Source organism: Dendropsophus ebraccatus, chromosome 11 (genome assembly GCF_027789765.1).
Source record: "Dendropsophus ebraccatus isolate aDenEbr1 chromosome 11, aDenEbr1.pat, whole genome shotgun sequence".
Taxonomy (NCBI): Eukaryota; Metazoa; Chordata; class Amphibia; order Anura; family Hylidae; genus Dendropsophus; species Dendropsophus ebraccatus.
The window spans coordinates 73,458,415-73,482,724 of record NC_091464.1 but is presented as its reverse complement, the minus strand read 5'-3'; the positions used below and the strand labels follow the sequence as shown (position 1 = coordinate 73,482,724).

Below are 24,310 nucleotides of genomic sequence, written 5' to 3'. Positions count from 1 at the left end.
GTGAAGCCCTGCCCACTTAGCACAATCTGCAGATGATAAAAGATCACTGTTTACTTGAAGAAGCAGCATGACGTATGATGTAAAATAAGGTATGAAAACTGGTAAATTTGCCCTTTACACCTGTGAAGAGAAGTCAGAATGCAAAAAGGGGGCAACAGTGTCACTTTAAGCCAAGAGCAATCTTACATGTATAGGCAAATTATTGACTTTGAGAATAGGAGGTTGACTAAATAATCTAGATTCTGACAAACTCTTTAAATAACGGGAAAATCTTCCTCTCTTTTCCTGCTGCCCATTTTAAATTAAGCATTCTGTGGGTATGATTGTTTCTTTCTTATAAAACATTTACGGCCTTACGGTGCCTTTAAAAATCTGCAGGTGCGCAGAAGGTAATAAAAATGACTTACTGCTTGATTTTATGTTATAGAAACAGAACAGGCAGTAAAACTGCATTAACATGTGACAGAAGGAAGTAGCACCTCCGTTATTGCTTACACTTTTTTATCATTCTTTTTTACTGTTCTTTAGTACCGAAAAGTATACGATAAATGTAGCATTCACTATACATTCATCTTGAAGTTTCACTTATTGTATGTCAAACTCTTAATCTGTAAATATCCTTAAGAAGAAAGTATACAAACCCAGACAAAGTCAGTGTTCGGCTATGCTGCCACTACAACTTTTTTTTTTTTTTTTTTTTTACATGAAACGCATGTCTTTTGATGAAGACAAATAAAAACAATGTTGTGGGAATATAGGCATACATTATCATCTAATGGGCAAGACCCCCACACGAAGACACGAGACAGGAAACGCGCGTCGGGGTGATGGCATCCCAGAGGAGTGCGATTGTCATTGACTAATAGGTAATATGTCTATTCTGTCCCAAACCTTTGCGGGGTAGATTAAAGGGCAAAATGTGGTCCAGCTATATCAGTGGAAAGTGATGTGAAGCATGTATTTATTTGCATATAGCACTTTATACATTGGGACTCCCAGGTAGCCTATATATTTTTTTGCACTTTATTCTATTTTGATATGGACCCTGTAATGATATGTGTGATATGATGCCCTAATTTATGCAGCTTTTGCGAGGTGGGCAGATAGCAATAGTATAGTATTTTGTACTTATGTACACCCTCTGGGATTGCCACTATCTTTTTAATGCATGGTTTTCCTTCTTTTTAATAAATTGTATTTTTAATGCTAAATAATAAAGATTTATTTGCTACTAATAATCAGTATTGTGTGGTTGTATTTGGGTAAGAAATCTGCATCACAAATACCAGGCCATCTAGTGACTGTAAATTTTTTGTGCTATTGATACCAAGCCATCTAGTGGCCATAACAGTCATACATCAATCATACCATGCCCCCTAGAGGATGAAGTATTTCTGGACCTTCATCCAAAGTTTAAAACTTATTACTTAGCCACATAATATCTTATGAATATCTGATTATTGAGGTCAAACTTCTGGGACTACCACAAGTAATGGGAATGAGGGTTTTTGTCATTACCTGTGAGATGAATGGCAGTTGAGCATGTTCACTGAAACTCCATTCATTGTCTATAAACCTGACTAAGAAAGTCGAGTAGAGTGCTAAACTATTTTTAAGGGCTACTAAGACATAGGTAAAAAAAAGAAAAAAGAAAAAAAAAAAAGAAACATGTTGCAGGGGCATATAGCATTGCTATAGTTTTGAAACCCCCCAAAATCTTCAAAATCGTATTTTTTTTTTTTGTGTGTGTGTGTGTGTGGGGGGGGTCTTAGTTCTGTACTTCCTGGTTGAACAGCTGCTCGTGACTACTATTTACAAAATGCATTGCTTTCCCTGAGCTCTTCCTCACAGTCCTCTTGCCCTGGCTCCCCTCCCAATGCACTCCTGCTAGTTCCTTGCATAATGGCTGTTGTGTAATATCAGTAGTAATCAGTGAGGTTACAGCACATGCTGCATTTATTTCCTGCCTGCTCTTTCTGTAGTATCATTCATTTCAAGGCAACGTCACTCGGTGGAGGGTGTAGGGCTAGAAATAGTTTTATTCAAAAACAATTTTCTGATACCGAAAAACCCCTTTAAATTGAGCACTTATGCTTGCTCCATTCATGCATTCCCACAAGGTAACAATAATTTCCATTCCCCTAACTGGGGGCTATTAGATCCTTTGCAAATCACATGCTTATCACTTATCCTAGATAGATAAGTGTGACTCAAGTCTGTTTGCTCCACATTTGAATACTGGTGGCTGACAAAATTGGATGCAGCCGGGTTAGGGAGTCCTGGGAAAAAAGACTATCCATACTTTCAAGGGCTCCCTAGGGCTGCATCCAACTTTTTCAGCCACTGGTATCAGTATTCAAATGCCCAACAAGTGGACTCGGGCATGCGCGAGTTGTGCTCATCTCTACCACTTTGTTTCATGCTATCTAGTTTAAACATTAAATATAATTAATTCTAGAAAAATGTATTGACACTTCAAAATAATAGTATAGTAAAATAAAAAGCAATGGCAATGTGCCCAATGGTAAGTAGATGTAACTGTTTTTTACTTCTGCTATTCCTGTTAAGAAAACACTATTCATGGATGTTAAGCTTAGAAGTCAGCTTCAGTTAGTTCTAACAAGTCATCCCTTTAAGGCTGCGATGACAGGTCAAATCGAAAACTGTTTATCTTCATAAAAGACGTACAATTAGAACATTTTGTGATTTTATGTATTTTTACTATTTATTTTGCTTTACTGCTTTTTGCCTTTGTCTAGTTCCAGCTCCTGACAGTTTTTTCTTTTTCTTTTTTTTTTTCATTAATGAAATCTTCTGCCTTGGGTAAAACATTTTGTAAGTTGACTGCTCTCTTTGATTTTGCAGTGTCTTTTATGTTCTTATTTTTGGATTTTACTTTGAGTTGCGCACATATTGCCATTTATTTTATCCTTTAAAATCACAAAGCGTATGCCAACCTTCAGCCACTTTAGAAATGCACTTTACCACCTGATAATTTTTCGTAGCTTCTTACAAATAATAATTCAATAAAACAAGATAAAAAAGCAAATAGATTTTTTTCCCACATACTATAAACACTACATAAGTAAACACAATATAAGGTTTTGTGCTCACACAAATACTATTAATTCTATGAAAGTTTTTGGTTTTGTGGATCTTTAATTGGGCATTCATAGAATTCTCTATGAGTGCCATACTCCTGTACATTACTGTACATTCAAGTCATATGCCCCCAGAGGTTTTTCTGCACACCATGACACAATGAGGAGGAAAACAATTAAAAGTGCCACATTTTTCAGATGTATGAGTGTTTAAAGAGAAAGTAACAAAAGTGTAGACAACTTTAACCAGCTGTTTTGCTCCCATAGTGTACAGGATACTAAGAATGAAGGTTATTTCTCTTACCATCATCCTCAGAGCAATTTTGGCAAAATGTTCACTTTGATTTATATGTAAATTAGGCAGGTTGTGTACTAGGGGTAGAACTACCAACCTCAGTGCACCGATCCGTCCTGCCAGCCTACCCCATATCATGAATACTCATCCAGTGCACTGCAGTGATGAACAACAGAGTAGATTCACTGCAGAGTCCTGACCCAATGTTCATGAGGAGGGGCAGGCGAGCAGGGTGGATTCAATTTGGAATCGATATCCAATATGAATTGTGAAGTAGAACAAAAGCAGATAACCCATTGCCTCATAGCTTAGATGAAAGGGTTACTCATGTGTTTAAAAAATGTGCTCAAACAACCACACTGATCTTGTGTTGAAACCTCCCCTCTCCCCCCCATTCAGGCTCTGGTCACCAGCCACATTTTTTTCTGGAATGGACATGTGACCACTGCACCTAATTAGTGGTGTCAAAAATCCTGTGCCCCATTTTGGCTGTGATCAGCACCCTGTCTTATTTCTTCTGGACTTCACATGACTGCCACAGAGGTCACAGGTCATACTTCTGCCCCCCATCAATGAGTAGTAATGCAACAAGTACAATCTGTGATCTCTAATGCCACTTATTGGCCACAGTGGTCATGTGATGTTGCCTCCAGAAAGAAAAGTGAGGGTGCCCACCGGGGCCTGACTGGGGGATCTGGACAGGGTTGGTGAGGTGAGTTACTGATTTTTTTTGTTGTTGTTTGCATTAGGAGCCAATTTAACACTTTGTGTTAAAAATTGGATAATCCATTTAATATTCGCTAGGCACAGCATATGTAAATAGGCAGTGATGCATACAGCCATAGCCAGTGGCAGCACCATTTTCTGGTCTAGTAATTCTAACCCACCCCAGGGAATATAACTGAGTAAGGCTTTAATTTCACCACAAATATGTGTCAGCCAATTTGAGTTGGTTTGGAATCAATTTGCTTTTCATAGAGACTCTGGGTCCATGAACTTGGTCCCTAGGACCGTAGACTGTGACCTTATATCAAACTGGCTGAGCTATAATAGATACCTATCATTCACAGTTCTGAGTCTACCACCAGCAAATATCTCTATTCCTCCATTCAGTCTCCGTTGAGTGCCACACTGAGAACAAGGATAGTAAGTCAACTAGTCATTCACCCTTAAAAGGTTGAAGTCATTCACCTTCTCATGTCTCTTCCTAGACTCCCCAGGAAATACATCAGGATTTCATGTTATTTGTCGAAAGTAGAACACATTCCTGCAGCCATTGCCGTAACGAAAGCAAATAAACTCAGCGTAACAACACAGTTGGCTTCTTATTGGAATGATAGACTCTTGTAAATGCTTTTAAATGGTACCTTGTAAATGATAGGTGGTAAGAGCTGAGAAAAAGGAAATGTTCACTGATTGCTGCGGTGGGGTTACTAAGCATCTTTATACCACCTACAATTTACAGGCTGATATTCCAGGGAAATGGGATAAGTGCAATATACATATGTAATCTGTTTTCTCACAGCAAACACAGCACCTGTTCCCGGTAAGGTATTGTATGTGTTATTTTAAAAAGTTGGTTACTTCTGAAGTTGCTTGTTTTACATAACCGCAGCATCACATCCACAGATGCTGGATGGAAAGATTTTACTGATTACAACAAAAAACAACTAGTAAAAATGGTTTCAAAGGGGTACTCCAAATGGACCTCTGACCATGTCAGGAACTGTCTAGAGCAGGAAAGGTTTTCTATGGGAATTTACTAGTGCTCTGGACAGTTCCTGCCATAGACAGATGTGGCAGCAGAGAGCTCTGTGTTAGACTGTAAACAAAACTCCACTTTCTGAAGGACATACAACAGCTGATAAGTACTGGAACTCTGTGATCCAATTGATTTAAAAGCACTTTATTTCTCTCTCCGAGTACTCCTTTATTCCATCAGCTTACCATCAACAATTTCTATAAACAGCACAAAAGACTGAATGAGGACAACTAAATGGAAGACTCTTTGGGTATGTGCACACTATGGAATCCCGGAGGATCACCCGCCCCGGATTCCGCAGCTTGTCCTTGCTCGCTGGCGCTGGCATCTGCGCTCATCTCCTCTGCTCCCGTAGGCTTCATTCTATGGTTTGCCAGATTCCGCTGTCCGCCCGAAGAATGAACCCGCTCATTCTTCGGGCAGACGGCAGAATTTGGCAAACAATAAAATGAAGCCTATGGAAGCAGCAGAGATGTGCGCGGCCGCCAGCGGCGGGTGTTTCGCCCGGATTCTGTAGTGTGCACATACCCTTATAGAGAACAATCTTGCAATACTATATTTTTGTTAGTGTTTTATTGTCGTCATCCTGATGGTTATTTATTGGTACAGTATAGCCAACAAGTTGCTTCATCTTACAAGGCTGTATATTTATAATGGTGGAGAGCATAAGTTTATACGTTCTGTAGATTAAATCTTTCACCTGTAGTCACACAGAGAGAAGAGGATAGGTAGGTGTGTATTGTTATAGTGAAAATTGTTTAGTCTCAAAAAGGCAAAAATAGCAGTCACTTCTGTAGAAAAGTAATCGCTGCAGTGCAACCAGAAATGTTACACTTAATTTGCATATTAGGAGTATTTTCTTTCTCACTGGATTATTTCTGTCAATGTTCCTTTGCTCTTTCCAAGTTAGTTTAGTGGGCGACCCTGCTGAAATCTCAGACCAGTATTTTATACAATCAGATGTCTGCCCCATGCGATCTCACATACAAACTAGAAAGCTCCATATAACTTTAACTGCATCTGGCCAACATTTGTTCTTACAAATTACCCCCATACACCTACATACTTGGCTAAATGTGCCTTCATTTCCAATAAGGAATGGAAGAAAAGACATGGCTACACAGCTGTGGTAGAGATGCATTGTTACAAAGAACATGAGGATTGGGTCTTGCAACTGAAAATGCATAGTACTACTTTTCAGCATTCTCTTCTACACTTGCCAGATTCAGTGGATTTTTCTCTAATGTGCATGGGGACTTAAAGCATATTGGGGAAATTTATCAAGCTGGTATAAAGAAGAATTGTCTCAGTTGCCCCTAGCAACCAATCAGATTCCACCTTTTATTCCTCACAGATTCTTTGAAAAATGAAAGGTGAAATCTGATTGGTCACTAGGGGCAATTAAGACATAGACTCATAATAACATAGAAGATTGACGGCAGAAGAAGACCACTGGGTCCATCTAGTCTGCCCTTTTAGTATTTCCTTTCTTATTATCTTAGGATAGATATATGTTTATCCCAGGCAGGTTTAAAGTGACACTGTCACCCCCTATTTGCATTTTGAGTGCTCTCCACAGGTGTAAAGTGTAAATGTTACAGCTTTCATTACTTATTTTATATTATACCTCATGGTGCTTGTTCTGGTAAAAAGTCGTTTTTATCACCTGTGGATTGGTATATGTGGGCGGGGCAGTCTTCCCTTTATTACCTGTTTATAGTCCATTCCAGGCTTTGGCTAAAAAAAAAAAATCTGTAAGATAGTGTAATAGGGCCCTAAGATTTCTCCTCTTATTAAATCCATTTCTGGCTTTGATAAAAAAAAAAAAAAAGAAAAATCTGTCAGATAATCTGTTGGTGTTATAGGGCCCTAAGGAAGAAGTCCTTCTACATCATCCACTTCCCTAATTTTTATTTAGCTAGTAGTTTTTATTTATGGTGACTTTGAAGGTCTCAGCACCCATTGTAGTCTTAGCAGAAAGTCTACAGGCAGCCACAAATAACTATAGTCTGCAATGACATCCATTTTCCCAATGGTAAAGTCCAAAGTGGTAGACTGGTAATAGTTTATGTTTATAGATGAAAGAACACCAAAATACATGAATGCTTACTACTCAAGTCAAGTATTTTCCAATACCCACTCGGCAGAAAGTTACAGTCTGGCCCCCAGGGTGTTAAGGTAACCACATGAGGGCCAAACTGTGCTTTGTTAGTAGGGAGCGGGGAAATTATTCTAATCGTTCAGGTTTTCCATCTATCTTTACTATTGACTTTCATTTAGTCACTGGCTGAGGTTGGACACCACTGCAGCTGCTGATTGGTTGAGTGAAGTCTCCTCTTTGTAAATGACCACCTGAGCAGAATGCAGAAGTTGCTCGAGAATCGCATACTTTGGAGTAGCAAATACTATTCTCAATAGAGTGTGCTTGCTCATCTCTAGTTAAAATATCTCCTGGCTCCTTTCATGTCCACTTACATGCTTAAATCTTATACCCTGTTTATATAATATCTAAAACTAAATATTAAAGATAAAGACATTATTCCACACAATTCTTTAAACCATTGAACCTAATATAACAGGAGAATAAATTTATCAAACATTTGACTCAGAGTGAACAACTAAATACCTATAATTTTATGTACATGAAATAGAATATAAGGATAATACTGGTAAACAACAAAAATACAAAAGCGTTATACCAGAGCACATAGGCATAAAAAGACTTTAATAATCATACTTAGTTATCGAATGCCTGTTATGTTGCTTACTATAGAAATTCTCTTTTTTTAATTAGTAACTAAAGCTCAAAGGGGAAAAGGAAATACACATTTCATTAAAGAGATGTAGAATAAAAAACATATTTTATGAATGCGAATTTCAGCATTTGCAATATGGCATATGAAAACAAATTATCCATAATGCCGTCTGTTTGTTCCGTACGTTATTATTCTCTCACTATTAATAACTGGTCAGAATACTGCAGAATAATATGTTCTGGGATTGTTTTTTCCCAGTATAATAATTAATCCTTACTTCACCTTCCTCACCTCACTTTTATTATCATCCAGGTGAATAGAATGTATCTCTTTAGAAATTGAAATCCTGCATATTTATAAGGATCTAGAGAATTTATTCAGATGGTTTTTTTATTTCTTTTTTTTTTTTTCAATAATGAACCTTGGAGTTATTAAAAATGAACCGTGCTGTTCATTTGTTAATGTTCTTGTGTTCTTTTATTTATTTATTTTTTGTGTCTTTATTAATTTATTTTTGCATCACCAATGTATGCACCAACTCCGCACTGCTGTTTTCATGGTCTGAATCAAACAGACATTTTTTTTTTGGAAACTTTTCATGGCGTTACAGTGGCTCAGTGGTTAGCATGCTTGCCTGGATGTTTTATTGTTCAGTGTAAATAAAGTTAGTAATAAGATCGGCTGTGGACAAAACAGAGCTTTAGGTATGAGCTTTTTGTAATTTTAGGTATGTTTCAGTTTAACAGCACATTGACAAGGAAGTTTTGATCCGACGTACATATCATGTTGCTGGGTAATATGATTTAGGGCCTTTAATAAAGATAAATATTGGAAGGACAGAGCTTACATTACCACATCAGAGGAGGAGTAATATAATTGGTGAGTATCCTTCCAGTAAGGGTTGACAGATGCCAAAATGCTGACTGCTTGAAGAAACTTCTACTTCAGAGTCAAACCACACATGGGAAAATACAAGGTGCTATGATATGTTATGATCTCATCCTCAAATCACAAGTACAGATTGTATGTCTTTGTTATCTGAGGAAGATATCATTGTACCGTAAAAAGTGTTATCTTACTGGACTACTGTATTGAATATTCTTTGCATACATGGTCTGTGCAGAGGGTAATTTGTTTCTATTGAACTCTACTATTGCAGGTCCCCCACTACAAAATGGCAAACAGTGTCAACCCTGAATCTGTGACCAACCAACCTTTAGGTTCATTGTGACAACTTGGCCAGGTGAGCTTTGACCTGTTAGCTGACACAAGTCTCTAATGTCTGAAGTTATCACCTGAAAAGGCGCTTCTTTCTTTTTGCACTTTATCTTATCAAATCACATACAGTATGGGAATCCCCATAACCAAGAAAAAAATGTCCCTATAGTCTATGACTGTACTGGTGTGCATATTTACATATCAGTTCAGTAAAAGTAACTGGAGCTAACCGGCATAACTGGTAAATACAATTAAGGAAAATTTACCTAGCTCAACTTACCTATGTAAAATAATACACTGAGGGAGGAGACATCCTCTGTTCCAGTATGATACTGGCAGTTTTGTGTTAGCAAAGATTTCAGAAGAGAAAGATTTAGGGTTAGTAGTTTCTGACAGCTTTAAATGAGTCACAGGTGCAACCAGGTGGTAAGAAAAGCAAATCATGCTGGGCTGTATAACTGGAGGTATAACCAGTAGGAAAAGGGAGAATGTTATCCCACTTTATAGAGTTCTAGTGAGACCAAACTTGGAATGAGGTCTGGAGAGCTCACCTACATAAAAGTATTGATAAAACAGTAAAGGTCCAAAGACAGAATACAAAAATAGTGGAGGGTGTGAGGCATAAAACATTCATGCCCAGTCACCATGGACACTACAATTTTCATTCGTCCAGTGTACATTAGGACATGGATGTTGGAATCTTATTGGAAAGCTTTTATTATTTTTACTCTAAATGGTACTTACACTTACTGTATATGAGTACAGTTTTACACTTTGCGTCCCTATGAGAAGACCAGTGGATAAGAAATCATAGGTCTTCTAACATTAAATGCCAAAAAATAGGCATACAATAAATGATGCCTAAAATCTAAGCATGCTACAGGCTGGAAAATATTTTTATGGCTGACACCTGAGTAACCTCAGACACTCTGGATTTATTCAGAGGCATGAGCCTGTAATTAAATTAAGTACAGCAGACATGGGCAGTCTTATAAATAAGACCAGCAAAATGAAACCCTGGTCTTAGTACATCCCCCCATAGTGCTATGGAAGTGGAGGAGTACCATGCAATTCACCTATAAATTCAAACACATATAGACTAATAGAAAACACTCTTTTAAAGTGATGTGTAGCCACAAATGTGAGAGATATACATACTTATCAATTAAAAATTAAAATGTAATATTGATCCGATAGAAAGAAACAGCAAATCAGAGGTAATTGCTCTGACAGAAAGTATTGAATAAGCCATTTAATTTGCATACTGCAGCATTTATGAGTACGAGGGATATAAATTCTAAGATCATTATTAATATTTATATATGTTGTTATCTGCCAACAGCCCATAGTCTGGAGAAAGGGCAGAAGAGAATGCAGAATATTAAAGGGATGTGTGTTTAAAAAATTGGGATTGCATATATTGCGAATGGGTGGACCAGTTTCCCAGTGAGAAAGAATAATTCACATTGACGTCAAAACTTCAGAATATATTCACCAGTCACCACTGAAAGTGTACACATCCACTGAAACTTATCTACATACAATGTTTATTCTTTGTGTAGACCTATTTTATTACATATGCTATGCTGATTGTGAATAACAGTATGTACTGTACTTTACACCAGAGCTGCATTCACAAAGATAATGTTGGCTCGACATCATCTGCACCCAACACTTCCTATGTTAATCTGAGGCAGGGAAATAAACTGACTCTGCTGTGTTACAGGAAATCAGTTAAATGGGTATTTTAGCAAAAGAAAATTAGTTGTCTACATACCAGAAAGTTATATAACTTTATAAAGTACAATGTAATTTTATTTAATCAGTATAATCAATCCCTCCTAAAAGAAGACGTTCCTGAAGACCGGGAACAGACAACATTATACTCATTCACAAGAAGGGTAGTAGAGAAGAGACCAGTAACTACAGGCCAGTTAGCTTAACATCTGTAGTGGTAAAAAAATATGAAAATGCTTCTAAAAAGAAGATAATGGATCACATAAGAATGAACATTTTAATGGACTCAAACCAGCATGGCTTTACTGACGGTAGATTATGTCAGATTAATCTCTTTAGATTCCTTTGACTAAGTCACAATAGTGCTTGATGAAGGTGGTGCTATGGATATTTCCTATCTGGACTTCTGCAAAGCCTTTGATACACTTCCACAAAATTAGCTGAAAGAGAAGTTAGAAAAAAATTAGACTTAAGCCTCTATTACACAGGGTCAAGGGAGCGCCAGGAGCAAGGGAGCGACGACTTGTCAGGTATGCTTTCCCCGCTCACTGCTGGCACTATTACACGCGCTAACAACAAGTGAGTACAGTTAGTCTGGGGAGCCCATAAGAGATAGCGATGGTCTGCTGCTGCCACTCCTATTGCATGGATAGATGGCAACAGATCACTGCTATGCTCCTCATTTATCTTTTAATATGTTGAAAGACATTAAAAGACAACAATCAGCTGATATCATGCATAGAAGCTGATCATGGCCTTCTATTAAAACAAAGCGATTATCGACCCTAATGGCTGATAATCGGTCAAATATGTTTGATAATCGCTTCATGTAATAGGGTCTTTAATCCCTGGATAATTCAGTGGATTTTTTATGATTGGCTGAAGGATAGATATCAGAGGGTTTATAATGGTGTTTATTCTAAGCAGAGACTGGTTACGAGTGGTGTGCCACAGGGCTAAGTGACATAAGAGAAGGTTTGGTAGGTAAGGTTTGTCTGTTTATAACATAAAAGTGTGCAATAGGGTTGATATTCCTGGAGGTGTCAGTAATATGAAAAATAAATTAGCTTTTCTAGATGGAAGTGGTTGAAACAACGGAAACTGCAGTTTAATGTTTCCAAATGTAAAATAATACACTTGGGGTATAGAATCCTCTAAGTATCATATTGGCAGTCCTGCATTAGCAAAGACTTAAGAAGAGAAGGAATTAGGGGTAGTGATATCTGACAGCCTTAAAATGAGTCACTAGTGCAACCAGGCTAAAGGGAAAGCAAATTGTATGCTGGGCTGTATACCTAGAGGTATAACCAGTAGGAAGAGGGAGATTGTGATCCCGCTGTACTGTATATAGCTCGAGTAAGACCACATCTGGAATACTATGAGCAGTTCTAGAGACCTCACCTACATAAAGATATTGAAAAACAGAATGGGCCAAAGATATAAAATGGTGGATGGTATAGTCTGGAGAAAAGAAGGGAAGGGGAGAGCATAATTGAAACCTTTAAATATATTAAATGATTAAATAAGGTTCAGAAAGGGGAGTGTTGTAGTAAAATATTATGTAAATGAAAGAGTAGTAGATGTTTTGAAAAAAACTTCCAGCAGATGTGGTGGCGATTTTCTGCCCATGTAACAACCATGTAATAATCAGCATATTTTTCTTCCAAAAGTATTGCAAATTTGCTCTGTGGTACAGACTGATTTAATTCCAACACAATGCAATGCTATGTCGAGTTAATGCACTGAATATACCCATGGCTACATCTGTAGCTTAATACACTGAAATCCCTTTGATTGACAGCCATATTGAAGTTTACCTTGTTTGCGGCTGACTCCTTCTGCCCTGGCTATGACAGGATGTGATGCTCCTGCAGTCAACGGCATTATTTATACATTACTCAACCTATGATTTATTATAGCTTTTGTGTAACAAAACTTGAAATACACACTAAAAACAAAAATGTCTATGCAACTCCAAATGGGAGATAAAGACCAACCAGAAGCAAGTATTGAAAGAGTAGTAGATACTTGATACTGCCTAGGATAAACATATATCTATCCTGAGATAGTAATAAAGAAAGTAATATAAGGGCAGACTAGATGGACCAGGTGTTTTTTTTTTGTTTCATAGGTCTCTGAAATTTGAAGTCAAGCATTCAGCTGCATCAATTATAGGGGTGATCCCATCTGTACAAGTCTTACCCCAGTGGTTGGACCCCTCAATCTCTTATGGTCCTTTTATATGCCTTAATATGGGGCTGTACAAGAACACAAGCAAACGTGGATCAATGAGATCGGCACTCAATTGCAGTGTCTTCATAAGGCATGATTAAACATTATATATTGTTATCCGCCGAACATTCCCTGTTTACACAGAAACATTTGGAAACAATGTATATTTATTTGTATAATGCCAACATATTTCTCACTCATCTGAGATTGTTATAAGTCCCTAACCTTATTAGGGCTCAAAATTCAAATAAACTTTTCATTAAGTTTTTGGAATGCAGAAAGAAACCTACATCATATATTACAAAATGTTATTGTCCTTGGTCAGATACAAACCCAGAACATTAGAATTACAAGGCAACAATATGAACTACTGAGTCACATTATACAGCTTATAATATAATATGATTATTGAAGCCATAACCATCTGCATCTTATTAATTTTTTTTTTCCAGAAAGATTAGTCTTGGAGTTCAGCCATTTATGCATTATCCCACATTTCTCTCTTCATCCTATGTTCCAGGATGTTCATCACTATAAATAGACAGATCACAGTGATTCATCCTGATAGTAATTAATACGGTTTTGCTTACACAGATATTTTCCCATTATACAATATGTTGTGCTAAAAAGCTGAAAATAGCTCCTTTATTGAATTTGTAGAAGGAAATATATCACATCCAATACACTATGTAAAATGCTCCCAGTAATACATTTCTACTATGAGATTGCTTTGTTACTCTTTTATTTGATTTTACACTTTGTTATGTACATTGTCCTGCTGGATTATTTATCTAGTCTTAATCTAGGTGAATAGATGTTATATTGTATAACAAATACGGGTTCTCTATTGTGGAGACAAAATGATGTGATCCATCTCAAATCCAATTCATTTATAATTGAATCAATAAATAATCTGAAAATAGAAACCGGAGGTTAGAAACCAAGATTTATAACTAATATGACACCTTGGTAGCCTCCAGTTGTTTATTGGCTTCATTCATGAGGTTTCTGGCTTCAAAATCCACATGTAGAACAGTCCTAGATTTGTTTTAATATTTTATTATTTACCACATTTGACTATCACTAGTCATCTTGTTACACACATTTTTTGGGATATGCTTATTCAAGACAAGTCCCATAGACTCATGGGATTGATCTCATGTTGTGGTACCCCAGTGACTGGCTGAGTGGAAACTTTGTGTTAAGACAGGAAGTGGCATGCAGCGGGATCGGGCTGCCTTGGAATTTAGTTCCCTTTTCTTTATATTCTTATCTCTTCCTTAGCACATTTTATATATGGATAAGTCCGAGGACAACCTAGACCTTTCTTAGTTTAATAATTATACTATAAACAATAATGGAGGTTGACTTGACCTGTTATTCTTCAGATTATTCTCGGGCTCTGTTTGTATTAATTCTCCCCTCTCCTGTTCTCTGATCACAACCCTTTTTCCCTTAAAGGCAAAAAGGAAAAACCTACTTACAGTATCTACACACCATTAACAATCAACAACTTATAAAGACTTCACAATCTTTGTGGTGCCCAATGTCTTCTATTACCTTTCCTAATGGGGTTTTCAAAGCCCACAATGCTCAAAGCCTATAAATCTTTTCCTCATCAGAACACACCACTTTTACCATCTTAAGAATCTAATATTGTAAAATGATCCCTTAATACTTTACTTTCCCTCATTGGGCTTAAAGACCTGGCCAATTAAGATGGACGACTTCCAGCAAGAAACCTGAAGAAGTTTCCAGGATCCCCTCTTCTTTTCACCCTACTATCCTGTTCCCTCACACCTTATCGAGTCTCTTTCCCTGACGGTCATTACTCAACAAAATAAAAAATGTAGCCTCTCTCCTCCTTCCATCATCTTACCTTCTTCTTTTAAATATGTTGTCATAAGCCAATTACTGGAAAAGCCATTACATGATCTGTCCTGTGTGGCTGACTACTCACTGGTCTCTAATCTGCCCTTTATCTCTGGAAAGCCAGGTCTACTCTTGCTTAATCCACTATCTATACTAACTCTCTTTTTGACCCAATAGAATTTAGTTTCTACACTCAGCCCAAACTGCCCTTACTAAAGTACTGAAGAGACCTCTTGACAGTAAAATATAATAGCAATTACTCTCCATTGATTCTCCTGGATCTCTCTACATCATTTGACCCTGCAGGTCACCAACTTTGACTCAGCATGTTCCACTCTATTGGCCTCGAGCACACAACTCTCTCGCTCGTTCATTTTGTGTATCATTTACTTCTACTTCCTCCTGCCATTGAGATTCCTCAAGGATCAACCTTTCCTCACTCGTCTCTCGACATAGTCCTTATTGAACAATTTACCAGTAGGTTGTGCTTTCAGTAGCCCCTTTACACTGATGGTACCCAATTTTTTATTCCCTCCCATGACATATCCCCTACTTTCTATAACTATAACCCGTAATTGTCTGTCCTTTGTTCATGTCTTCTTCTCTCTCTGAAACAGAATATTTATAAAACTGAACTTCTTTCTTCTATCTACTAATCCTCTCTAACCACCCCAGATATTGCAACTTTACTGTGTAGTACCGCCAACATTTCTAGGCAGCACAAACATTTTGCAAGCATTATGTCTGGCACCAGATATATCCCACTTTTCTTCTGTTCAGTCACTTGCATGATCATATTACCGATACCTCAAAATATTTGTAGAATCCACAGATTTATTACTGTTGAAACAACTAGAACTCCTATTGTTGTTCCTATCCATTCTTCTGATTACTGTAACTCTATGCCAATCAGTTTTGCTTTCTCCAAACTTTCACCTCTGTAATATATCCTGAATTCAGCAGCCTGGTGTATCTTGCCACCAGCCACTACTTAAATGCCTTCCATGCTTATCACCATATCAATTGCATGTACACTATAGAACAATTCACACTTGCTATTCATTTGCACCAATTAAATCCATATACTTTATTTTCCTATTTTTTTTTTTCTTTTAAGTTTTGTACATTACCATAGGGGAAATCACATTACCTGATCTGTTTTTAACAACATTTTAAAATATACAGCAAGCCCCATGTACTAAATCGATAGGACCTAGGACAATGGATAGGACATTAGCATAAAAGGGAAATGAGTCTGAGGTCATTTGACAGGGAAAGGAAGGCTGAGCTGTGAGCTTGATATAATGTCTTCTCTATCTACTAGTATGGCATTTCACTGTATGTCTGTCTGTACATATTACTCTTCAGCAGGCTCCTCCTTATCATTACATGCAGAACAAGAAGTTTAAATTTGGTTGTGGATTGTGTTGAAAATGGAATACTTGTATTCCCTACTAAAATATGATTTATCCAGCACTACAAAAACATGGCCACTTGCTTCCAGAGGCAACATGACTCTTGTCTCCAGGTCAGCTGTGGTTTGCAATTAAGCTCCATTCACTTCAATGGAACTAAGTGACAAACCCCACATAAGCTGAAGACAAGAGCGGTGCTGACTCTGAAAGAAAGTGGCCATGTTTTTATAGCGCTGGATAACCCCTTGGAAATGTAGACAACTGAGCATCTTCCTTATCAAAGAAGCATGTATATTCTGCAATTTCCAAGCATTGCTGGCAGTGTTAGAGTGTGTAGACATAGATTATATTCACAAAGGGAAGAATAATAACTAGTTGTCACTTTATTCATGCATTATTATGTAACACATAAATGTTAGAAGAGCCGAGGGGTTTTCTTTAAATTGCCTCTGTACCACCCAGCTATCTCTGTATCAGCCCGCTGCTGCTTTGTTTTGAATAGAGCTGTGACCCCCAGCTCTAGTCATTCCTATAGAGCTGTCAGAAAGAGCCGAGTGCTGTACACAGCTTTCTCTGGTGCCTCCATAGAGAATGAATGGAGCTGCCGGATAAAGCCAAGTACAGCACTCGGCTCTTTCCTACGGTTCCACTGGAATGAATAGAGCCGGGTCATGTGCAGTACCCATGGGTCTATTCAAAACAAAGGTGCAGCGGGCTGATACAGAGATCACCGGGGGTACGGAGGTCAGACCCAACGTGATCTCTTACTTGTTCCCTTTCCTGTGGATAGGATATAAGTTATTTTATCTTGGAATACCCCTTTAACATCATGAGAGTAATGTAACCTGAAAACTCATCCTGCTATAATAAGTAATAAACGTTTAATACCTCTAGTATAATAATTCATTAGTGAAATGAGTTGCAGATCAGAATTATGATCATTTACTTGCATTAGCCTGAATAATATGAATGACACGTAAACATGATATGTAATAAAGGGAAACTGACAGCTGAAAAGCATTGTAATGTAAAACCAGAGAAGAGATGACAACTGACAGGAAAAGTACTAATAAGATATTCTGTTTTCCTCACATTTTGACCTTAACTCTGATTACTATTGGAATCTCAACTGTATCTTCAAGTCCTATAATAAAATACTGTATTCTCTCACATCAGAAATATAAAAAAAACAGACACCCACACAGCATAAAATGGTAAAATGGTTTCTTTCTATATTTTTTCACCCATATATACATGCTGGATGCAAGTAAATAAATTAAATGGCTCACTTCAGGTCCACTAATACCCCCTCCCCATAAAACTAAAACATATAAAACACTTAGCCCCAACATGTTTTGCTCCTATAAGCGTCTTCAGGGGGTCAAGGTCTAATAACCGAAAATAATTTTCATATATCTAATAACAGTTGTCTTAATTGGAAACACATAGGGGAATATTTATGAAAGGGTGTAAAATTTAGATTGGTGCAAACTGCCCACAGCAACCAATTACAGCTCCACTTTCCTTTCACCACAGCTGAAAGCTGAGCTGTGATTGGTTGCTGTGGGCAGTTAGCACCAGCCTAAATTTTACACCCTTTCATAAATCTCCCCCAAAGATTTCTTTAAAGTTCATTCTGATAAACAGAGCAGTCTTCCTACAGCCGATGTGACCCATGATTAACAGTTATATACCTATTAGATTTTTATAATCCCTGAATAGTTTATATTACAGGGTTTGTCTAGATTCAGTAATAACAATGACTTAAAAACAGACTAATGTGCTTTATGTTTCAGATCTGTACAGTTCTATCACTATGGAACTGCTTCTGCTACGATATGACAATGTTGTCTGCAGTCAAAAGAAGACATCTGAGTTAAGTGACTATAGTGTGTTCTTCTTTACTGTTCTAGGTGACATGTGAGTATCTTGTACTACTGTTTGGTAGAGCATTGCAATCAGACATTAACATTATATATCTGCTGATATGGCTGATTTCTCTCATGACCAGCAATTTACCCATCTATGGACTGTATTTGGAATTACAGCTCAACATTATCAATTAAGTGGAGCTAAGCTGCAATACCATTTGTGCCCTATAGGCAGGAAGCCATTATCTTATAGTTTCTAAGCTTGTACATCTATTTTATACACACAGAACTCAATAAGTAGTATCAAAACAAGTTAAGAACAACATTTATATTAGATACCTAACCCTCCTGATCCCAAATTTATATCTTACTGTAATATGGAAGTAAAAAAATACTATATATAGTAGCTAAAATTATATGTTTTAAATATACCTCAAGCTACAAATACATTATGTACAGTATGATGACAGAAAATGACTCGCAATGTATTCACATTGTTCATTCTTGAGATACACATATGATATTATAGATGAACCAGTTTTAGCATTGCAGATGGGAAATATATCTCAAATATGAATAGTTTCCAACTGCATTTGCTCAACCGTTTCTCTTCTGGGTGTAGCTTAGTCATCACATGACCATGTACCTGCCAACACAGTCCCATGGGGGTTAGGGTAATTTACATACAGAAGACACATTTAGTGTGCACGTGAAATTCAATGTGTTATGAGTCACAGAGATAGCGGCTTCAAATTACTAGCGTGCAGACGCCATGCTGTGATAATGACTATAAAGAACATCTTCTGAACATATACAAACATTAAGTGTTGGCCAAATTTTCTTGCATGACTGGAGTTTTCCTTTAATATGTTAACATTTGCAATTAACATGGCTCTTAAAGTGTTATTATAAATGTGGATAGACACTCCTGCCATGGACTGTGTATGATATCAGTAGACAGGGCTAACACCTGTGCAATCATGCAGCTTTAAAAGTCTTCCAATTGCACAGTACTAGTTAAAAACATGCCTATTGTTTAAAAAATGTTTGATTTGATTAGATAAACCCTTTAAATAGTGACAAAGTAATTTAGCGCACATACTGGTGCTATTGAGCCTCTGTATCCCTATTGAGTTCCCTTGAGTCCTGTCCAGGGTGCAAAGCTTTTACATTTAATACATTTCAGGAGGCAAGACCAGGGCTGGGCTGTTTGTCAGTAGTACTCACACAGGTTCCCTTTCCAGACTCCTCTACCCAAAGTGCATCAAAAGAAATTACATAATACTCTCTTTTATGCATAGACATAGTGCTGGTGCAGTGAACAAGCTTGTGATGTGCTGAGCTGGTGAGGTATAAAATAGACTACTATAGGTGGCATGTGGGAGATAAAGGGGTTACTGATGCACTGGGTTTCCAAGGTGCTGTGAGACCAGAAATGAAACAAAAAAAATATCAAAGCAGGTACTCAATCCCTAACACTGAACAAGCCATTCTGTGCTGGGGACGATTTGTACAGTACACTGTATAAGGTACATAGCCCACATCTTACGAGTACATAGCCCAGGCTTTCTCATACATTGTCTCTTTTTCTTACTCCATCTCTCCTGCCTTGGACACCTGTATAACCACCCCTCATTTCCTGTTATCTGTCTTGCTCAGGCTGTTACTAAAGACAGAGTTCCCCTGTCAAGATGCAGTGGATGTTAGAGCAAAAAAGAGCAACACATGGTGGCCAATACTTTCAAAGTTTTTTTTCTTTGTTTCTGGGGCAAGAAGTAATTTCTGATAAATAGGATTTACAAAAATGTTAGGAATCACAGAGGCTACCACATTTAAAGGAACACAAAGGATGTTTTTTTAGTAATGAACAGGAGCCTTTTATGCACAGCAAAGGAAATACATTAACAAGACGCTCCCAGCCAAAAAGTTCTCCAAATTTCCAGTTTTGTATTATAGTTTACAGTGCACTATTATCATTATTGTTCATTATAATATGCAAGATATTCCACTAACTAGTATTAAAATAGCTTTGGTAATTGATTTGTTGGTCTGAGACTGAAATGTAGCCAATTTAGTTGTCACTTTCCTTCTGACGGCCAACGCATTTATTACTCATCAGTCACAGACAACTTTCAGTCTTCTCTCTTTTGGTCTATTTAGTTGTATTGTTGCCTTTATAACAGAAAATAACATCAGTTTGTAGGTGACAGTCATGCTTCCACTTGATTGCATGTACTGCTATTGTTTATAAGGAAATTTGATGCCAATTGCATTGTGACAGACAATAATAGCCAATTATATCTTGTTACAATAACTGCTGTGCACTGAATTCCTCCTTTCTATGTACTACACCACATTGCCAAACCACAAGCAATATATCATGATGAATGCCACTACGTAGCCCTTGTCTAACACTCTTCTCTATGCATATTACTTGTCATTCCATCTAAAGCAGCTACACAAAAGAAGAGTTTTACTAATGTATAAACCTTTATGTAGATAACTCCTATCTACAACACTGGTTCTAATTGGATGCTCTTAAAGGGAATGTCTGATTTTGGAAGCCTGTTGATAAATAAACTACTTAAGACTCTAATCTATTAGGTAGACCAGACCGTTATCTTTTTTTTGCCCTGGAGGACCCAACAATATCACGTATAACACAGATGGTTCATGTAAGACTGTGTAATACCTATTTTTACCTGTGGTGGTGCTGCAGGTAAATAGAACACAGCATATTTTTTCCAGCAGTGGGAAATACTGTGATCAGTTCATTACTGGAGACCCTTTTACCTGTCCATAGCAGATGTTCTTTTTTATTATTAGATATTTATGACGTCTTTCATAGTCTTTGGAGAAATATCATTTATTATATTATTAAACTTGCACGACATACAGCTCCATGAGAATTCATGATATGGATGATTCTTTCTAGAGATACTAGCTGCAATAATACAGATTTAATTCATGATGATTTATGTACACTGCTAGAATCCCGTCAGAATTAAAAAATTTATGTAAGAAGCAATGAACCAGAATGGTTACGTTCTGCACATACTGATCAAACACAGAGCTATGAACCTGTACAAGACTCACATAAACCTTACCAATCAACAATACAGAGTCACCAGGAAGATATATAGGATGCAGGTGATTGAATACATATTCAGAAATAAAATACTAGGTGTATTTAAGGAATATTTCATGAAAATATGCAATTTCCCAGCTGCTTCAATCTCCAGTATAACAATATAGTAATCAACACATATAATACAGACAGCACAGGTCAGATCCGTGTATTCTACATGATAGATGGGTGACATTTAAGATGAAATAGCAATTAACTTGATAGGTATGTCAATGTGGGGGCTCAATTTACTTGCAGCTGGAGTCATGGGTGATAATCCAAACAAGACAACATCTGCATGAATTGTTGGTTCTATGAGCTTATTCTGGTTTCCTTCCAAACTCTACAAACATACTCAAAGTCAACGCCTGAGAAGCCAAGAGAAAAGCTTCCAAAGAAATCAGCTCTTGTGTGTTATGAAGATTATGAGACCCACTGATTCTAATGGGAGTGATAGTGCTGCACTACGGAACATGTTGGCGCTATATAAAATATAGGCAGGGGTCTTAATGCATTTCCCTTAATGGGAAAGTGATAATTTATGGTGATATTGGTTAAAAGTGGGGAAAAAGAAATTAAAAAGATGAGGAATGGGAGAAGGTTATGATGCAGATGATGATACTGATGATGATGTGAGGCTGCTATATGATTATAATGGTGGCTCAGTGGTGAGTATTAGGACCCCAAGGGCAACATCCACATGTAGTTTATATGTTTTCATTGTGTCTGCATGGGTTCCTCTGGTGGCTCCCTTACTCCAAAAACATACTGATAGGTCAATGTGAGATTTAGATAGTGAGCCCCGGTGTTTACATGGGCTAATGTAAGTGATGCAAATCTCTGTGCAATGCTACGGAATGTGTTGGTGCTATTTATTTACATATTGTGGGAACATGCAAGTAGCAGCACATTAATATGTTATTATTATTATCATGATCGTAATTATTATTGTGATGGTGATGATAATGATGATGAAGATGAAAAATCTAAACTGAATATTTGATTAATCTAACCCCTAATTACATTTGCATAAAAAGTTGACTCCAATTTGAAAACATAAAAACAAAAATACTTTACAAACCACAACCAAATATTAATTATTTGTCTACTTATTTATTTATGTAATTTAAAAGTAATATTTGTATTTTTCAAATTGATTATTTATAAACAAATACAACTAAACCTCCCCACGGCTGACTAGGTCTCCTGATTGTTTTGTGATCTCACTTTTCTCCATGATCGCCCCAACTTAAGCTTTTTTTTACGCCCCATGCACAATCGATGATATTACGCCAGCTCCTCATGACTCCCTACTGTCACATTAATGAAGCAGGAACAGTATAGAGCAGCAACCTGGCTGAGTAAACATAGGCGTTTCATGGTTCCAGAGCCTGCATTAATTCTCAGGAAATCAACAGCTCTGCTAATAAAGAGGCAGCCCTGTAGTGGAGGCATGCATCTCCGAAGAGCTGAGATATGACCGCAGGTCCGAAAACTGACCATTAAATGGCCACAGCGTTTGTTTTCAATATCACATCGCCTCTGAAATATTCATGTATCGGGTTCTAACATCTCATTACACTTGCAAGTTCTGCTTCCTCAAAGCACTAATTGGTTCCCGAGCCCCTATCATAGTAGGCAGGCGGTGACAGGTCACTTTGGCAGACTTGCTTTGGCTAAATATATTATTGGACATGATTAAACTTAGCTGAGCTTCCTATTGTCTTAATAATGAACGGTTTATTGTATTTTATACTTGCATTGGTGTATTTAAAAGTAGCATTGCAACCTATCTGTGAATTATTCATGACCTATGAAGGATAAAGTAGTGAATAGTAAGCAATTATAGACTGAGACTTTTAGGATTGGGATTATATACTGTGCTGGATCATGACACAGTCTTCAATGCTTGCCCTCTTTTGTATGAGGAAATGAAGGATTTATGTCCAAAATGTCAAGACGTGCTTCAAGGAATGATAGAAGACAGTCCTGGAGTGTGTCAAAGCTTATCCTAACACATAGTTGAGACAACTAGGAAAACTGGGATCTGAACTCCAAACATAGAGCACTAGCTCCCCCTGCTGTCACTGAACCAGAACACCTCAACCTTGATGTACTCCCCTATTAACATGCAGAACTTGATGTTTTGGTGACTTGATAATTACAACCTCAGCTTTCCAACACTTAACAGGAGAAAACAACTTAAGATGGGTTTTATAGGAATTATCATCACTTGCATTTGCCTTCATGATAGATCTTAAAGTATTTATACCCCTATACGCAAAAGTCCAATAAATCAACACATTGATATTGGGGGGAAAAGTAGTAAAAAACAATATTGGCAAGAAATAGAGCTTGATATTAGCATGAAATTGCATGTCTGGGCAGTGCACAGAGCTCTGCGGTACTGAAGTTAGCTATTCATTTTATTTGGGGTTACTATAGCAGACAGCAGGAGTTGTATATACATTAATATCCATGCACAAGACATATAGGGGACACCTGCTCCTCATCCAGGAGTATACATTAATAAGAATGCAATAAAACAATAATAGGCAATGCAAATACTAGGCAGGGGTTAACCAGAATGATGAATGATTTGGGATTAGTTGATGAATGTCAGTGCTTCCTACCTTGCCCGCTGGTGACAAGTAATCCAAGCAGGTAGAAATAAGGGAGTTTCATGTTCAGGAGGTTCCAGTGCTGGACAGCTCCTTAGTTTCCAGCTAGTTACAGGTAATGAGAGGGGTCTGTGGAGTGGCTGAGGCTTGCTAGCTGCTCCTCTTGTTGCATACAGATGGAGTCAGTGGGGGGAATGCAGAACCCAGATACAGCTTGATACACACAGCCCGCAGCACCAGTCCTAGCAAAGTGATGAGGAGCAATCCGACTGCAGCTCTATATCAGCCACAAGGCGGCTAAGG

General features: G+C 37.5%; 1 protein-coding gene across 2 annotated transcripts in view; it reads right to left on the bottom strand.

The window, feature by feature from the left end:
• Positions 1 to 24,100, bottom strand: part of NCAM2 (neural cell adhesion molecule 2) — a 328,135-nt gene extending 304,035 nt beyond the window's left edge. For both annotated transcript variants that reach the window (XM_069946169.1, XM_069946168.1), the window contains exon 1: positions 24,020 to 24,100. In XM_069946169.1, the coding sequence (XP_069802270.1) occupies positions 24,020 to 24,071 (52 nt within the window). In that variant the 5' untranslated portion in view covers positions 24,072 to 24,100. The remainder of the gene's footprint in view (positions 1 to 24,019) is intronic.
• Between the last annotated feature and the right edge of the window lie 210 nt (positions 24,101 to 24,310).